The sequence below is a fragment of the Schistocerca cancellata genome, chromosome 6 (genome assembly GCF_023864275.1).
Source record: "Schistocerca cancellata isolate TAMUIC-IGC-003103 chromosome 6, iqSchCanc2.1, whole genome shotgun sequence".
NCBI lineage: Eukaryota > Metazoa > Arthropoda > Insecta > Orthoptera > Acrididae > Schistocerca > Schistocerca cancellata.
The window spans coordinates 376,866,193-376,886,436 of record NC_064631.1 but is presented as its reverse complement, the minus strand read 5'-3'; the positions used below and the strand labels follow the sequence as shown (position 1 = coordinate 376,886,436).

General features: G+C 44.0%; 1 protein-coding gene across 1 annotated transcript in view; it reads right to left on the bottom strand.

The window, feature by feature from the left end:
• Positions 1-20,244, bottom strand: part of LOC126088337 (uncharacterized) — a 377,050-nt gene that overhangs the window by 50,106 nt on the left and 306,700 nt on the right. The window contains exon 3 of the mRNA XM_049906471.1: positions 11,664-11,800. Coding sequence (XP_049762428.1) covers positions 11,664-11,800 — 137 coding nt within the window. The remainder of the gene's footprint in view (positions 1-11,663; positions 11,801-20,244) is intronic.

Sequence of the window (20,244 nt, the reverse complement as noted above, 5' to 3'; positions counted from 1 at the left end):
TCTGCGTTGTTTGCTGATGACGCTGTGGTTTTGGCAAGGTGTCGGAGTTCAGTGACAGTAGGAGGATACAAGATGACTTGCACAAAATTTTTAGTTTGTGCGATGATTGGCAGCTAGCTTCAAATGCAGAAAAAATGGAAGTTAATGAGGATGAGTAGGAAAACCAAACCCGCAAAATTCGGATACAGAATTAATAGTGTCCTGCTTGGCACATTCACGTAGTATAAATATCTGAGAGTAGCGCTGAAAACCGATATGAAATGGATGAAGCATGTGAGGATTGTGCTAGCTAAGGCGAGTGGTCGACTTCGGTTTATGGGGAGAATTCTAGGAAAGTGTGCTTCAATTATAAAGGAGACCGCCTATAGGATGCAAATGCGCCTATTCTTGAGCACTGCTCGAATGTTTGGGATCCTTACCAAGTCGCATTTAAGGAAGACATCGAAGCAATTGAGAGGCAGCCTACTAGATTTGTTACTGCTAGGTTCGAACAACACACAGATTTTACGGAGACGCCCCAGGAACTAAAATGGGAATCCAAGGAGGAAAGGTGACATCCTTTTCGAGGAATAAAACAGAGAAAATTTAAAGAACCGACATATAAAGCTGACTGCAGAATGATTCTGCTGCCTGCAACATACACTGTGCGCAAGGATCACGAAGATATGGTACAATAAAATAAGGGCTCATACGGAGGCATATACACTCCTGGAAATTGAAATAAGAACACCGTGAATTCATTGTCCCAGGAAGGGGAAACTTTATTGACACATTCCCGGGGTCAGATACATCACATGATCACACTGACAGAACCACAGGCACATAGACACAGGCAACGGAGCATGCACAATGTCGGCACTAGTACAGTGTATATCCACCTTTCGCAGCAATGCAGGCTGCTATTCTCCCATGGAGACGATCGTAGAGATGCTGGATGTAGTCCTGTGGAACGGCTTGCCATGCCATTTCCACCTGGCGCCTCAGTTGGACCAGCGTTCGTGCTGGACGTGCAGACCGCGTGAGACGACGTTTCATCCAGTCCCAAACATGCTCAATGGGGGACAGATCCGGAGATCTTGCTGGCCAGGGTAGTTGACTTACACCTTCTAGAGCACGTTGGGTGGCACGGGATACATGCGGACGTGCATTGTCCTGTTGGAACAGCAAGTTCCCTTGCCGGTCTAGGAATGGTAGAACGATGGGTTCGATGACGGTTTGGATGTACCGTGCACTATTCAGTGTCCCCTCGACGATCACCAGTGGTGTACGGCCAGTGTAGGAGATCGCTCCCCACACCATGATGCCGGGTGTTGGCCCTGTGTGCCTCGGTCGTATGCAGTCCTGATTGTGGCGCTCACCTGCACGGCGCCAAACACGCATACGACCATCATTGGCACCAAGGCAGAAGCGACTCTCATCGCTGAAGATGACACGTCTCCACTCGTCCCTCCATTCACGCCTGTCGCGACACCACTGGAGGCGGGCTGCACGATGTTGGGGCGTGAGCGGAAGACGACCTAACGCTGTGCGGGACCGTAGCCCAGCTTCATAGAGACGGTTGCGAATGGTCCTCGCCGATACCCCAGGAGCAACAGTGTCCCTAATTTGCTGGGAAGTGGCGGTGCGGTCCCCTACGGCACTGCGTAGGATCCTACGGTCTTGGCGTGCATCCGTGCGTCGCTGCGGTCCGGTCCCAGGTCGACGGGCACGTGCACCTTCCGCCGACCACTGGCGACAACATCGATGTACTGTGGAGACCTCACGCCCCACGTGTTGAGCAATTCGGCGGTACGTCCACCCGGCCTCCCGCATGCCCACTATACGCCCTCGCTCAAAGTCCGTCAGCTGCACATACGGTTCACGTCCACCCTGTCGCGGCATGCTACCAGTGTTAAAGACTGCGATGGAGCTCCGTATGACACGGCAAACTGGCTGACACTGACGGCGGCGGTGCACAAATGCTGCGCAGCTAGCGCCATTCGACGGCCAACACCGCGGTTCCTGGTGTGTCCGCTGTGCCGTGCGTGTGATCATTGCTTGTACAGCCCTCTCGCAGTGTCCGGAGCAATTATGGTGGGTCTGACACACCGGTGTCAATGTGTTCTTTTTTCCATTTCCAGGAGTGTAGACAATCACATATAGATAGTCGTTTTTCCCTCGTCGAACAGGAAAGGAAATGACTAGTAGTAGTACGGGGTACATTGCACCACGCGCCGTACGGAGATTACGGAATATAGAAGTAGATGTACATTTAGAATGTTCTAAACATGACCTACCATCCAATCCCTTCTTCTTGTCAATGTTTTCTATACGCATCTGTCCTCGCCAATTCTGCGGAGAACTCATTTCTTATCTTATTAGCGTATCTATATTTCAACAACTTTCTATAGAGCAACATTTCAACCGCTTCTATTCTTCTCTTTTCCTACAGTCCACGATTAACTTCCACGCAACACTGTGCTCCAGAAGTACATTCTCAGAAATTTCGTCCTCAAATTAAGTGTGAAATTTGATATTACACTGAAGCGTTAAAGAAACTGGTTTAGGTTTGCATATTCAAATACGGAGATATGTAAACAGACAGAATACTGAGCTGCGTAACACAACAAGTGTTTGGCGCAGTTGTTAGATCGGTTACTGCATCTACAATGGCAGGTTATCAAGGTTTAAGGGCGTTTGAATGTGGTGTTATATATTCCGCGCAGGACCGATGGGACACAGCATCTTCGAGATAGCGATGAAGTGAGGATTTTCCCATACGACAACTTATTGAGTGTACTGTGAATATCAGGAATCCGGTAAAACATCAAATCTCCTACATCGCTGTGGCCGGAAAAAGGTCCTGCAAGAACGACACCAATGACGACTGAACAGAATCGTTCAGCGTGACAGAAGTGTAACTTTTCCGGAGATTGCTGCAGATTTCATTGCTGGGGCATCAACAAGTGTCAGCGTGCGAACGATTCAACGAAACATCATCAAGATGGGCTTTCAGAGCCGAAGGCCCACTCGTGTACCCCTGATGACTGCGTGACACAAAGCTTCACGCCTCGCCTGGGCTAGTCAATATTGACATTGGACTGTTGACTGGAAACATGTTGCCTGGTCGGACGAGTCTCGTTTCAGATTGTATCAAGCGGGTAAGAAGACAACATCATGAATCCCTTCATGTCAGCACCCCTGCCGACAGCAGAGTCCATCGATTCATGATCTCTTCAAGGTGGTGGAGGATCTGTAATAGTGTGAGGCATGTGCAGTTGGAGTGATATGGGACCCCTGATACGTCTAGATACGACTCTGGCAGGTGACACGAAAGTAAGCATCCTGTTTGATCACCTGCATCCATTCATGTCTATTGCGCATTCTGACGGACTTGGGCAATTCCAGCGGCACAATGCAACATCCCACACGCCCAGAAATGCTACAGTGTGGCACCGAGAACATTCTGAGTAAAAAGCACTTTCGCTGGTCTCAAACTCCCCAGACATGAACACTATCGAGCATATCTGGGATGCACAGCAACGTGCTGTTTCGTACTTTCATGGATTTATGGGCAGCCGTGAAGGATTCATGGTGTTAATTCGCGCCAGCACTACTTCAGACATTAGTCCCTGCCACGTCGTGTTGCGCCACTTCTGCGTGCTCGCGGGGGCCCTACTCGATATTAGGCAGGTTTACCAGTTTCTTTGGCTCTTCAGCGTAGTAGACTTGTTTTGGCCAGGTATGCCATCTTTGGCTGTGAAAGGCTAGGTTTTATGTCTTCCTTTCGTCGTGCACCATGCCTTATTTTAGTTCCATGGCAGCATAATTCCTTCACTTCCACAGTTTTGGTGGTAAGTTTATCGGAAATCTCATTTCTGCTACTCAAGATTATTTTTGTCTTTCTTTGTTTTACACTCAGACAATATTCCGTGCTCTGTAGCTTGTTTATTCCATTCACTATGTCATGTAATTGCCCATATCGTTCATAGAGGACGGCAACCTCATCCACGAATCGTTCGATTGATGTCGATTCACCCGAAATTTTAACCCTTTCTTTTATTTCTGTCATTGTTTCTTCTGTGAACAGACTGACCAATAGGGAAGAGAGGCTGCATCTCCGTCTTGCAGAGTTTTTAATTCAAGCGGTGTTTTCTTCGTCTTGCAATGTAATTTTTCCCTCTTGATTCTTATACATATTATATATTAAACGTTTTTTCCCTATAGAGAGCAACTATTTTCTGCGAATGTCGAACTTTTTACTTATTTTACATTGTCTAACACTTCTTTTAGATCCTTAAACTTTGCAAGGGTAGCGTAAGAAGTGTCCCTCAACTGCCTTTATCTTTCTAGCCAAAATTGGTCGTCCTCTAACACATCATTAATTTTCTTATATTTTATTATGTACGTTATTCTTGTCAGAATCTTGGATGCATGAACTTTTAAGCTGGTTGTGCAACAGTTGTTAGTCGTACCTGGCGTTGCTATCATAGGAATGGTGTAGGTGATAAAATTTTTTAGAACTTCTAATGGTAAGTCCCCAGATTTACAGATTGTACATGCCGAATATTCGTTTAATTGCACTTTATCCAATAATTATTCCTCCAATAATTTTAGAATTTTCGGAGAAATTTTATTTGTGGCGCCCATCTTCTTTGAGCCCAAGTCTTCAATGTTCTGTTAATGTTCAAAAATGGTTCAAATGGCTCTGAGCACTATGGGACTTAACATCTGAGGTCATCAGTCCCCTAGAACTTAGAACTACTTAAACATAACTAATCTAAGGACATCACACACATCCATGCCCGAGACAGGATTCGAATCTGCGACCATAGCGGTCGCGCGGTTCCAGACTGAAGCGCCTAGAACCGCTCGGCCACACGGCCGTTGTCTGTTAATGTCAGACTTTAATATTAGATCCCCTGTGTCTTCCATATAAACTCCCTTTTTTTTCTTCAATCATATCATCAGACAGACCTTCCTTAGGGATCTTCATTGCGTTTTTCTTTCCACCTATATCCACGAGCCAGCGCTTATGACGCGACATCCATCTTGGTAGAGCACAGCCTGGGGCCGCAGTATTTCAGTGAAGGTGCAAGTGAAAACCTCGCCTGTTTCTTTTCTCACTACGCACGACAGTGATGAGTAGTTGACAACAATACAATTTGCATCAGCGAGGTATACAGTTCTAAAATAAGGACAAGAGCTGTATAGTTCTGACCCCTCAGGTCTTCCCATCAAGTGCTGCTCGGTAATTCTGACAACCGGCTGGTTTGCAATCATTTTAAACTTAGGGTGAGTGGAATTTGAATTACTCGTCATTTTTAAACTTAGGACAAGGGAATTTTGCGAAATTTCCCTCCCTTTTAAACTCAACTGGGGAGTGAGTTGCTGGGTTTGGAACTTATGATAGCTGGTGGCAGGTTAAATTTCTTAAACTATGATGTCAAGTGGTGAAGGGAATCGTATAAAATTCAACATCAGAGGGAAATTGTTTAAACATAGCACCATTGGGCACATGAGAAGTCAGACTCAAATGTAGGGCGACAGTTGTTTAAATCGTGGTGCCGGAGGGGAACTGTTTAAACGTAGCAACAGTGGACTTAAAATTTATTCTGTAAATGACCTGTTTGTATAAATAGCCATGTACATCATAGCTCGACGGAAACATGTTAAGTAGGTAAGCATTCAAGTCCTGACAGATAACTTCTTGCCAGGTGAAAAAAACATGTTTACGTATTCACAGACTGGAAGGAGAAAACATCAGGGCAATTGGCCTATGTCAGAGGGGGGAGGGGGAGGGGGAGAGGCTGATGATGATGATGATGATGATGTTTGGTTTGTGGGGAGCTCAACTGCGCGGTCATCAGCGCTCGTACAAAGTCCCAATTTATACACAGTCCAATTTTTACACAATCCTATCTAGGCACTGTCACAAATGATGATGATGATGATGATGAAATGATGAGGACAACACAAACACTCAGTCCGGGGCAGAGAAATTCCCCAATCCAGCCAGGAATCGAACCTGGGACCCCGTGATCCAGGGGCATCAACTCTAGCTACTAGACCACGAGCTGCGGGCAGGGGGGAGAGGAAAGGAGGAAATATGGATTCAGCATATAATGTCATACATTATGATGTATGTATGTACTCTGTTCCACAACTGTCAGTGTCTGTGCACTATGTATTGTGTTTAAGCCACTTTTTACTTGTGACAGCGAATCCTAGAACTCAGTAAATTTTTTTGTGCTTTGGAACTTTGAAGATAGTCATCATCTCTTCCATATAATTAGTTTTGTGTAGAAACACGACTGATGGCCCCCTGTCAGCAAGAAGTATGATTACCTTTGTGTGCTCACGATGTTTCCTCTGGGACACCCACGTAAACTGGTCCTATCGATTTGTTGGTTTATTTTTGAGCTGGTCTTAAAGAAGTGTCAACAAATGCAAATTAAAGGAAAAGATTATAGTCTTACCCGTATTTCACCATAAAATGGTAAGAGAGATTTCTCACTAAACATGATATAACTTATATTTTGCGAATGACGCAGTTGGATATAGGATATACAATAAGATTCGTTAAGAGAAGTCGCCACAAAATCTGGTTCTATACACGCTTTTTTGCACTGCAGTCAAGGTTTCTGATGAAGCGATACGGCATGGAAAGCTTGATATCAATTGTGAAGGAGTGGATTATAGTACGAGTGTCTTTTCTTCTAATCTTCGATAGCAAGGCAAGAACGCCAGACAAGCGGCAGGCGGGTGGTTTTCGCAGCAGGTGACTGTTCATCTCCAGAACAATTCACACTCACTGCTAATTTCAAGACGTCAGTCCGTGCTCAGCTGCTATCACAGACACGTGGCCGCCTCAATTGATTGTCACGACAAGCGCCAATGTCGAAGTGTTATTCGTTTCCTGCAAGCAGAAGGGAATAGCGGGGCAGAAATTGTTCGAAGAATGGGCCGAGCGTATGGAGAACCATTCAAAAGAAAAGAAAAGTCATGTTGAACTTGTTCTGATGGTGAAAATACCTGTCCTCATAGTGCTAGCGAAACCCAGTGATTCCTTTAGAAACTTCAATGAAATGCTTTCGATCACCTGTGACTTCAGTTTTTCCTTGAAACTGAAGAAGTGGCTAGGAGGGAAGCAGTACTAAACTAATGAGGAGCTTCGAAACAACATCAGGACTCATTTCAAATCGTTGACGGCAACATTTAATGAAGAGAGTATTGGTAATCATTTCCACAGATACGACAAATGCCTCAATAATTACCTGGATTATGTCGAAAAGTAACCACACGTTTTTGTTACTTTTAGTAATAAAATAACTCTGTGTCCATGCTTGTCTTTTACTTATGGCCTATCAGCGTTTATAAAAAGAGACTTGACTTACGAATAGTTAAAGAATATTGTACATGTGAAAGAGACCGGGAGACATCGTAAGGTTTCAGAGTGATAATATAGTCATAAGTGACAGGTTTCAGAACCAGATTTTAAACTGTAAGTCATTTCCAGGGGCAGACCTGGACTCTGACGACAGTTTATTGGTTATGAACTGTAAATTAAGACTGAAGAAATTGAGAACGTAGTAAAAAAGGAGATGATATTTCAGAGAGATTATTACGCAACGATTGACTGAAACAGGCGAAAGGAATACAGCAGAAGACGAAAAGGTAGCTTTGAGAGATGAAATAGTGAAGGCAATGGAGGATCAAATAGGAGCAGAAAGATAAGACGTGGCAGAGGTACTTGGATATCACAGGAGATACTGAATTTAATTGAGCAAACGAGATAATATAAACATGCAGCAAATGAAGCAGGCGAAGAGGAATAAAATGTTTAAAAAATGAGATTGATGGAAAGTGTAAAATGGCTAAGCAGGAATGTCTGGCGGACAAATGTATTTACATAGACGCATATATAACTAGGGGAAAGATAGATACCGCCAATAGGGAGTTCAAAGAGTCGTATGGCGAAAAGAAAAAGCAGTTGTATGAATATCAAGAGCTCAGAAGGAAAACCAGTACTAAGTGAAGAAGTGAAAGTTGAAAAGGGGAAGAAAATGTAGATGGGCTATGCAAGGGAAATGAAATTTAAAGCATTATTATAGAAAGTTAAAGGGATCTAGGTAAGATGAGACAGGAGCTATGACACTGCGAGAAGAATTTGACTGGCCACAGGAAAACGCAATTCGAAAAAAAAAAAACGGTTCAAATGGCTCTGAGCACTATGGGACTTAACATCTGAGGTCATCAGTCCCCTAGAACTCAGAACTACTTAAACCTAACTAACCTAAGGACATCAGACACATCCATGCAGGAGGCAGGATTCGAACCTGCGACCGTAGCGGTCGCGCGGTTCCAGACTGAAGCGCCTAGAACTGCTCGGCTACAACGGCCGGCAATTCGAAACAAGGCCCCTGGAATAGACGACATTCCAACTACTGATAGCCCTGGATGAGTCAGCCATGACGAAACTATTCTACCTGTTGTGAAAGATGGATAAAGCAGGCAAAATAGCCTGAGACTTCAAGAAGAATGAAATACTTCAAATTCCAAAGAAATCAGATGCTGACAGGTTTGCATATTACCGAACTGCCAATTCAGAGAAATAGGTCACGGCTGCAAAATATGAACAAGAATTGTTTACAGAAGAATGGAGAAGATGGTAGAAGCCGACATCGGGGAAGTTGAGTTTTGATTTCGGAGAAACATGCTTGTCAATATTGACCTTACGACTCATCTTAGAAGATACGTCAAGGAAAGGAAAACCTACGTTTATACCTTTCTTACATTTGGGGATAGTTTTTGACGATTTTAATGGGAATTCACGGAAATTCTAAATGTATCGGAACTAAAATGGAAGGAGTGAAAGGTTATACAGGTTATGCAAAGTCCAAGTGGGATTTAGAAGATTCGAGGGGCTTGGAAGGGGAGCACTGCGTGATAAAGGAGTGAGACATACACTCCTGGAAATTGAAATAAGAACACCGTGAATTCATTGTCCCAGGAAGGGGAAACTTTATTGGCACATTCCTGGGGTCAGATACATCACATGATCACACTGACAGAACCACAGGCACATAGACACAGGCAACAGAGCATGCACAATGTCGGCACTAGTACAGTGTATATCCACCTTTCGCAGCAATGCAGGCTGCTATTCTCCCATGGAGACGATCGTAGAGATGCTTGCCATGCCATTTCCACCTGGCGCCTCAGTTGGACCAGCGTTCGTGCTGGACGTGCAGACCGCGTGAGACGACGCTTCATCCAGTCCCAAACATGCTCAATGGGGGACAGATCCGGAGATCTTGCTGGCCAGGGTAGTTGACTTACACCTTCTAGAGCACGTTGGGTGGCACGGGATACATGCGGACGTGCATTGTCCTGTTGGAACAGCAAGTTCCCTTGCCGGTCTAGGAATGGTAGAACGATGGGTTAGATGACGGTTTGGATGTACCGTGCACTATTCAGTGTCCCCTCGACGATCACCAGTGGTGTACGGCCAGTGTAGGAGATCGCTCCCCACACCATGATGCCGGGTGTTGGCCCTGTGTGCCTCGGTCGTATGCAGTCCTGATTGTGGCGCTCACCTGCACGGCGCCAAACACGCATACGACCATCATTGGCACCAAGGCAGAAACGACTCTCATCGCTGAAGACGACACGTCTCCATTCGTCCCTCCATTCATACCTGTCGCGTCACCACTGGAGGCGGGCTGCACGATGTTGGGGCGTGAGCGGAAGACGGCCTAACGGTGTGCGGGACCGTAGCCCAGCTTCATGAAGACGGTTGCGAATGGTCCTCGCCGATACCCCAGGAGCAACAGTGTCCCTAATTTGCTGGGAAGTGGCGGTGCGGTCCCCAACGGCACTGCGTAGGATCCTACGGTCTTGGCGTGCATCCGTGCGTCGCTGCGGTCCGGTCCCAGGTCGACGGGCACGTGCACCTTCCGCCGACCACTGGCGACAACATCGATGTACTGTGGAGACCTCACGCCCCACGTGTTGAGCAATTCGGCGGTACGTCCACCCAGCCTCCCGCATGCCCACTATACGCCCTCGCTCAAAGTCCGTCAACTGCACATACGGTTCACGTCCACGCTGTCGCGGCATGCTACCAGTGTTAAAGACTGCGATGGAGCTCCGTATGCCACGGCAAACTGGCTGACGCTGACGGCGGCGGTGCACAAATGCTGCGCAGCTAGCGCCATTCGACGGCCAACACCGCGGTTCCTGGTGTGTCCGCTGTGCCGTGCGTGTGATCATTGCTTGTACAGCCCTCTCGCAGTGTCCGGAGCAAGTATGGTGGGTCTGACACACCGGTGTCAATGTGTTCTTTTTTCCATTTCCAGGAGTGTATTTGTGGGTTATCGCCGATATTATTAAACGTGAACATTGGGCAAGCAGTAAAGGAAAAATTTGGTAAATGAGAGGAGAGGGAGAAGAAATCTTTAGGGTTTTTCGATGGCATTTTAAGTTTGTCACAGACAGCAAAGGATCTGGAAGAGCATTTGAACGGAATGGACAGTGTCTAGAAATGAGCATGTAAGATGAACATACACAAAAGGAAAACAAGGATAATGGAATGCAGACGAATTAAAACAGGCGATGCTGGGGGATTTAGATCAGGAAACGGACTCTAAGAACAGTAGATGAATTTTGCTATTTGGGCCGAAGTATAGTGGACATAAAATGTAGACTGGCAGCGCCAAGGAAAGAGTTCCTGAAGAAGAGAAATCTATTAACATAGAATACTGATTTAACTTGTAGTTACTTGGCACTGTAGTCCGCAGCTCGTGGTCGTGCGCTAGCGTTCTCGCTTCTCACGCCCGGGTTCTTGGGTTCGATTCCCGGCGGGGTCAGGGATTTTCTCTGCCTCGTGATGAATGGGTGTTGTGTGCTGTCCTTAGGTTAGTTAGGTTTAAGTAGTTCTAAGTTCTAGGGGACTGATGACCATAGCTGTTGAGTCCCATGGTGCTCAGAGCCATTTGAACCATTTGAACTTGGCACTGTACGTGAGGAGATAGCGATCTGTTATTTCAATGAATATTGTTTTTTTTTTAAATCCTTACAGGCTAAGATTGCTTACAGGAAGACAGATAATTGGTTTAGAGCGTTTCCATTCATCTTCAGACCACAATACAAAAAGCCATGTCTAGGATAAGAGGACCCTAACACATTGGCATATGCACATATATTTATCAGCTGGTAGCAGGATGTGGTTAGAAAATAAGAAAGATTGCTGTTTAATCCTTTTTCCGATGACAAATCAGTCATTACAGACGGTACATAAATTCGGATTGGCAAAGGACAGCGAAGATAATCGTCCATGCCTTCTTTTATGGACCTATTCAGGAGTTTCCCCTATGAAATTTAGACAGACCCAGGTAAACGCAAATGTAGGTATCGGGATGGGAACAACATTCCTTTTGTATGCAGTGGGAAATAGTGTATGCTTGATATGAGAAGAATAGGAAAATTTGTCAGCGTTTACTGAACTATACAGAAAGCTAGTTCATTCGCACATGCTCATTTGTTCTTCTGTATTACAGCACCACGCATATGTCACAAAAAATAGAATGGAGAAACTCTTTGTGTTCCAGAGAGTTGGTTGTATCGTGAAAGGTCGAACGTATTTTTCCTTAGTCGTCCGTTCATTCTCTCGGTGAACTCACCATACAGACTGGACATATCCATGGGCACCACCTGCACGAGCCGTCGACACTTGTCGAGCTCTCTCAGCAGCAGCTGCGAGATGAAGAACAGCAGCACCAGGTGCGGGTTGTCTGCGGGGATGCCCTCCGCCACAGCGCTGAAACGGAAAACCCATGATATTCAGTCTGCGAATTTAGAAACAACAAAAAATAACTACACTGGCTCTGTTGGTAAACCTTACGACGGCAAGATTCATTCACCAAAAAAAGTTGTCGGGTTGCTATCCAACTTAACACACAGTTACGTACTAGGAAGATAGTCTCATCTACGGATCCTCTTTCAGAGTGGCACTGTCTCACATCAACGAGGGTTGCCCAATATAGCTGAGGGCTAGTTTGATTGGACTGCAAAAGGATGGATCAGCACATTTCTCTCCACCTATGCCTCACAGACGAGACTATATTAGAACCAGTCGATGTGTGAATGGACAGACACCTCAAGGTGTCTAACGTATTTGATGACAATCTGAAACGGACGAAATTATTTGGCATACATTCGAAAACCGGTACAAAATCTTAGTACTTACACCATTTACAGACGCTTCCAGGAAAGTCATTTTTTTATGACGGGCGTTAAAAGACCTACCCACAAATTCTTTCTTTTACAGAGAAGTCGTAGAAGGTTGCGCTAGACCGGCACTGACTAAAACCAAACAGTCTAGAACGATCCTACAGGTTGTGTTCGGCCACTGATGTTAGACGAGCACTTCTTCGAATACCCTGCGGTTAACATCTCTATCCAGAAATCGGTGTGGCGTGACGCACCACCCCCACTACTAGTGTGTTGATCAATATCTTAATAATTTAAGTGCATGCTTTCACACCAAGCAATGCGCTAGAGCTATGTATAGAACCTTCTGCGGCCACATGTCCTACGTGTTATGAAAGAGAAATATTGCAGTAACACAACAAGGGGCCACACACAGTACCGATTCCACTAAGTAAATCTGCAAAAATATATTACTGTCAAGACCCATCAGAGAGGTCGAATGCCTACGATTATTAAATTTCTGGTGTTCTAAAGAACGCTTAACTGTAGAGCACGTGTAGAACCGCAACATATAGTATACCGAATACACCATCAAGACTTTCAAATGCAGGGATTATGAGCCTTGTAGTTTGAATTTACCACCTATCTCAACAGTATAAAAACAGCCATAACTCTCATAGATGTGATACCTATAACATACGCAGTCACATTTCAACATGGAGTGATATGAAGGTACGCACGTCTATCTTAAGAAATTCTTTATCCAAGTCATGTCTTTCACAGACTGAGAGCTGATAATGGACTGCCTTCTCACCATCTATCACTGTGTCGGATGAACTATGGGATCATTGTGCATATGCTTGTGTGCCTGCAGCAAAGACTCTGCTTGTGAAAAATGTGAGTACTTGACATGACAATGGTCATATCACCTCAACAGTCCACATCTGTTTCGAAAAAGTGCTGATTGTGGATAAGGTCACTGTCCGGTAGTTTTAGAAGGGAAGGCCACTTTATTTTATGTGTAAACGAATGTGGAATGTCAGGAGTAATTGTCGTCTAAAGTGAATGTAGGCCACTTCCTGTCCAGGCCACCTGCCATGCCAACTCACAACCCTGGTTGGTGAAAGACCACCGAGCCACAGCTACCGCTTTCAATAGCCCCCCCCCCCCCCCCCCGTCACCTCGGTTATAAAATACAATAATAAAGCTGAACAAAACGCTGTCCGAAAACGTTCTGAGTGACTCAAACCCGTGAAGACCTGTTCAATTTAAGTGACACTCTTCAAATGCATTTTTGATAACTTTGTTGTAAGTTACCTCTTTAATCTCCTTACGAAGTTTGTTTTTCAGTATTGCTTCTTTGTAGAAAATATTGGCTTGAATTTATCGTCTATATTTCTTGGTAATGTAAGTAAGGTGTGACTCACGCTACATCGTCATTGACAGAACTACTAGTGCAACAGTTAATAATATTTTTACCCTGCAAAATATATGTGTACGATGTATGCTCTTGCAGAGATATGAATTAATAAAATCATGTCGAGGTTTCAGCCATGAGAAGTGATTAAACTTTCAACGCATCATCTGCCGGTAACTATCAACTGGTCGCTGCCATGTGATCAACGGTCGCAGCCTAATACATGGAACTGGCTATGACGTCCTTGGCCATAATGAAAACCCTTTTGTCCCATTCATAGCTACTTGTGACAGGTCTGAAAATATTCGAGTTCCGGCACTATCAAACTGCTATTGTGGGTAGTGAAATAGAAAAATGAGGCTGCAACGTTCATCGTCAAATAAGGCAGTCGACCACACCATCTTCACACTCGCAAGCCATGGTCTAAAGCTAAGATATTTCGTGTGATTTTAGTCCCAATCTTTTCATTTTTTACACTTTCCCAGAATCTGTCCAATGATGATCTACAGGGTGTTCAGAAATTCCCGTTACAAACTTCTAGAACATGTAGATGGAGTAATTACATAATATTTTCAATAGGAACCCATGTATATACATATCGTTTCCGTTCTACGACGGTTTCAATTAAGATGTGTAGTGTCTGATTCCACTCAAGCTAGCTGGTCCTGCATACCTGATCTGCCTACAAAACGTACTGTACATGTTCTTGAAAGCTGTGCCACTGAAAGGCGTCAGAGAATGTAGTTTCACATGTGACTGCACCACCTCACTTTTCATGTGCGGTTCGGAGACATCTCAACATACGATATGCTGGAAGACGGATAGGCCGAAGTGGTTCAACCTCAGAGCCGCCGTGATCACCGAACTGAACTCCTATGGACTACTTCTTGTGGGGTCGTATGCAAAGTTTAATTTACGAGAGTCCTGTAGCGACAGAGGAAGATCTAATGACTCGAGTTATGGCCGCTTCACTAGAAACTGAAGAGACGCCAGATGGTATGGAGAGTGTGTACTAGAACGTGCTTCGTAGGTACAATGTCTGTAACAACGTTGGTGCCCGCCACATCGAGCCACTGTTGTAATGAATCAGTACTGTTCTGCTCGTGCATCATGTTGGGTTCTCTTTTGTTTTGGAATAATGTAAACACATAACGTTTAAGTGTTAATACAAACAAATATGCGTAAATGGTAAATGGACCTTTCGCTGTGTTCCCTTCCGAATTGTTACCTAATAATTGTATTGCGTGACGGCTAACTCAGTTGCTCAAGCACAAGTGGATAAGTCAAACATCTGCATCGAAACCATCGTAGAACAGAAATGATACGTTTCCGGACATGGATTTCTATTCAAAATATTATGTGCTCACTCCATCTTCAACTCTAGAAGTTTATAACGGGAAATTCCGAACACACTGTAGAATAATTCAGGTTGACTTGATTGCAATGGTAAAAGTCAAAAATCAGGCAACGAATGTTTTCCTTGCTCACACAGGGTTACAATTATTAAACTACATGAAAATAAATGTAAATGAGTTACACCTACACTTTATTCAACATGTAAACGTCAGTACAGCTATTCAGATTTAGGTTATAATCTGTTCGATCCGTCTGCCATCATTAGCGAAGATGTGGTGCAGAAGAATAGCGAAATTCTGCATGTCGGAAAACGATTCTGTCGATGACCTCCTGACCGGCTATTTTCAGCTCAGCAGTGGTTTTGGGTATATTGCTGTACACCTTATCTTTAATATAGCCCCACAAAAAGGGGTCGCATGTTTTCATATCCGGGGAATGTGACCAATGGAGGCCCATGCCAGTAGCCTCTGGGTACCCCAGAGCCAGAATGCGGCCCCCAAAGTGCTCCTCCAGGACATCAAACACTCTCCTGTTTCGATAGGATCGAGCTCCGTCTTATATGAACACCTCTTATCGAAATCAGGGATATTTTGGATAATGGGAATGAAATCATCTTCCAAATCTTCAAATACCAAGTACAGTTCGATTGTCACTATGCCATCAAGGAATATCACACCCGTTATTCCGTGATTGGACATTGCACACCACAGTCACCCGTTGACGGTGAAGAGACTTCTCGATCGCTAAGTACGGATTCTCAGTCACCTAAACGCGCCAGTTTTGCTCATTGACAAACCCCTCCAAATTAAACTGGGCTTCGTTGCTTAACCTAACCATACAGCACATACTAACTCCCATCATGCCCTGCGGCCAACCGTACTGTTTGAATATGTTAACGTTAGCAGTTCAGAATTCACGACGATTTTATTTCATGTAGTTCAATAATTGTCACACTGTATGATGATTTTCTGAATTTATTCGTTTTCACATTTCCAGGAGCGATTGCTACACGTAGATCAGGCGTTTCGAGTTGTATATGAAACAAACATTCGCACACTTTTTTTTTTAACAAAGAACTTGAAACGCCATGTTTACATGCATCAATCGATCCTGGATATCTAAGCCGGCCGGAGTGACCGTGCGGTTCTAGGCGCTACAGTCTGGAACCGAGCGACAGCTACGGTCGCAGGTTCGAATCCTGCCTCGGGCATGGATGTGTGTGAGGTTAGTTAGGTTTAATTAGTTCTAAGTTCTAGGCGACTGATGACCTCAGAAGTTAAGTCATATAGTGCTCAGAGCCATTTGAACCATTTTTGGATATCTAATTATGGATAAATTTCTAAACGCATCATATTAACACTGAAGTCATTCATTGCCTGATATCTGCCTTCTTCCATTTAGTTCCAGTCAGCCTGAATGCAAAATTTCTGATTATTATAATAATGGTTGCCTGCCTCCTGCATAATTTGGTCTCATATATGTGATGTTATAGAATCGTTAGAATATGCTCTGATCCATGTCATGGCAGGGTTTGCCGAATCCAGTTACGTGTCCGTTCTCGATAGTTTCCCAATTTCTTGGGACGGTGTAGGCCCAAAAACCTGCCGTGATTGATAGGCATTGATGGTCTATAACGCGCACAGCCTGCTGTTACCATCATCACACTCGTAGGTCTTATACACTGGGTGTTCGAGTTCTATATTATTTTACAAGGCCATCATGAGTTTCCGTATTTTTGCTGGGGACAGCCCTTCAGGTGTAACACGTTTCACCAGTCAGCAACAAACGTAAGCTTCATTTTTTGTTCTCTTCGGCGATGATTTGCTCGCACGATAGCCTTGAACTGGCCTGTAAAACCTGGAGGTGGTTTTAAGCATTTTCGTGGTGGCTCAGTTCCACTGGAAACATTTTCGGCCTCTGAAGCAGCTTAGTTCGATGCTCTATGTTCCTAACAACAGTGCGCATCAGTGCCAGATGATGGAGTTTTCAATGTATGGGGGAGTTACGTATAATTGGGTGCTCCAAGAACTCCTGCAGATTTTGATGCCCATGGCCAAGATAACTACTCTCCGTCAGCGTAACAATGAGAGCAGTGTGGTTTTCTGACATCCGTTTCTAACACGATGTGCTCAGAGTCATCCGTTAATAGGTAGAGTTATACTATGTATGGAGCTAACGGGCTCCCCCTTTCAACACTCTCAGTCTAGTTTTTTTGCTTAATAATGCTTTGACGAATGGCAGAGGTAGAGTTATTCTCACCCCTTCAGTATATCATTAAAATGGGTCTCATTTGTTACACCCACACCTCTATTCTTTAACCTGAAAACTGTGTCTCTATTGAGTGTCTGTAATCCACGAAAATTGTTCCATAGGATTTACGTAAGATACGGTACTTACAAACAGATAAGAGGACAAGGTGTATAATGTATTGAAGGTACTCACTAAACCAGTGTATCTGATGGGCTCTGAGCACTATGGGACTTAACTTCGGTGGTCATCAGTCCCCTAGAACTTAGAACTAATTAAACCTAAGTAACCTAAGGACATCACACACATCCATGCCCGAGGTAGGATTCGAACCTGCGACCGTAGCAGTCGCGCGGTTCCGGACTGAGCGCCTAGAACCGCTCGGCCACCGTTGCAGGCCCCGTGTATTCGATCATTCTGTTTCATCTCTAACCTTTATCCCTCACTAATGCTTTTGTGTTTACTGTCTAATTTACGAAATCATGTTCTACACTCATTTTGACGGTATTTCTTTCTTTAAGCTGTTATTATTTCTGTTTCTTTATGTTCAATGAAAGCTTATTACCCATTGACCAGTTTCATTGGCGTCTGCATTTGCTTTCCCTGCTCAGTATTCTGAAGTTGTGTCTGCGACCTCACTGTTGCTACTACCTGAAAAGGAAATATTTTTATGCCTGTGAAACACTGCATAGAATGTCAGTGACGAGTACTTAGAACAACGTTGGTCCTGAGATGCTACCCTGAGTATTTCCTTTACCTGACAAATATCCAAATTTCACTTCTTTTGAATGCTGATCTACGTCCTTTGCACTCTGTTTGCAAGGTATCGGCAGAAACAGTTATAGAGCGCTCGTCTAATGCATACTGGTTCTAGTTTTTTTTTTAATATTAGGATCAGGGTGGTCAAAGTTCTTCAATAGTTCCCAAATATGCTTGTGACAAAGCACTCTTTAATTTAGTTCACCAAATACATTTCAGAACTCCGTTATGCCTGATTCTGCACTTCCGGTATTTACGTAGAATACCAAGCTGTAATTATCTCAGATAATTAATTTGTTTGAAAGTACACCTTTTACAGATGCACCACTTAGACGATTATTGAAGCTTATTAATCACCTTAGTTGTACAGTTGACCGAGGCTGACACGTTCAGCGTAAAACATATTACTGTTGCCATATATGATGTTTCTGTTTGTGCTTACATCTGCGATTAAATAATATTATTTTTAACATTGAAAATTCGAACACAAATTCAGTTAATTTATTTAAATTACAAAAGTTTCTTTATCATCTCCGCTGTATTGTTACGAATGCAGAATAAATACCATTTTGTAGTAAATGTCTATTTGTCTGTGTACAATACGTGACACTGCAAACTGGTTATGAATAGTAAGATAGGAACAGCGCGAGTCTAAATTTTTTTCTTTTTCTTATGTAAATCCAGAAAGTATTTAAATGTTTTAGCGATGATTCTGACCGAGAAGAAGCGTAGGCTACTACAAGATCAACGAAAAAGTAGCACTTTACAGAGATAATTGGCCTTAGCTACACGACAAAGTCCGATTACTAGTTCAATACAGTCTCTACGCACCGAAGACGATAAATTCGCAGAGATTAAATATCAGCTCGTAAGTACATTTTTAAGTTACTCGTTGTTTCGGTAAACCTCTTAAGCCGAATTCCGGAACAAATTCTTTGATCGAGAAGGAGTGGTCGGATTACTATCCAACTCGATAGCCAGTTACTTACTAGGCACACGACCTCAACGAGAGTTCCCAAATTAACTGAGAGCTAGTCTGAATTGACTGCAAAGGGATGTACCAGCACATTTACCTTGAACTATGCCGCTTGGAGAAGACTTAGTTGGAACCAATGGATGTGTTTATGCACAGACACCAGAAGACTTCGAACGTGTTCAACGACAAGGTGAAACGTATGAAAGTACTTCTTACAGATTGATGATTTCCGCTCCATTCTTCTCCTCATCCTTTTGGAGCTTATGCCCTGCCTCTAATGACCTCGTCTTCAACATGACGGCAAACATTAAATTTCCCTTTTTATTCCTCAGAAGCTGAATTTTTCCATCAAACTGTACCTCATAGGTTTAGAGCAGATGGTCAGTATGGCAGGCGTCCGGCAGTGTGTATCCTGCTAATGGCAGTGTAGATAAATGTTCATTTACTTTGGAGTCCGTAATTACATCACGATTGAATGGATAAATGTACGGCCGGCCGGGATGGCCGTGCGGTTCCAGGCGCTACAGTCTGGAACCGCCTGACCGGTACGGTCGCAGATTCGAATCCTGCCTCGGGCATGGACGTGTGTGCTGGCCTTAGGTTAGTTAGGTTTGAGTAGTTCTAAGTTCTAGGGGACTGATGACCTCAGAAGTTAAGTCCCATAGTGCTCAGAGCCATTTTTTGATCAATGTACTCTTACATATAACCCAAGGTAACATTACAGAAAAAATCGAGTCGCACATTCATCTGGAGGCACAGTAGTTGTCAGTGCAATAAGGGGAGTAAAGCAGAAAAAGACCGACCACATTTGTGATGTTGCTGCCCTGGTAAACTGATGCATTTTATTAATGCTCAGAGATGAAGAATTGTAACAACATACACAGGTCGTCGGAGGTGCAGTTGGTCCACTACTTCACGTAAGATAATGCCAGTCGGTATCCTGCTGGTAGATGAAACCTTGTAGGTAAACATATCCACGATATCAACTGAACAACGAACCTAAATTCTATGGGGTGCGGCTGCACATAATGAGAAGACGAAAGTTAGTTCGTCAGCTTCCACCGAGGACATTCCCCGACCTCTGTACAGCTCTGTCTTAGTAATGGCGACGGGTTCTAATATGGCTGCCTGTTTTATCCATAAGGGATTATCAAAAAGTAAGTTACATTTTGTTGTAGCTGGTCAATTAACTTTTATTGAATGATGCACTATACTTCAAATTGACACAGATACACCAAACTACTTTTCGACAGTCGACGGGTCTCTGTAAAGAACGGCTGGAACGTTATACCAGTTG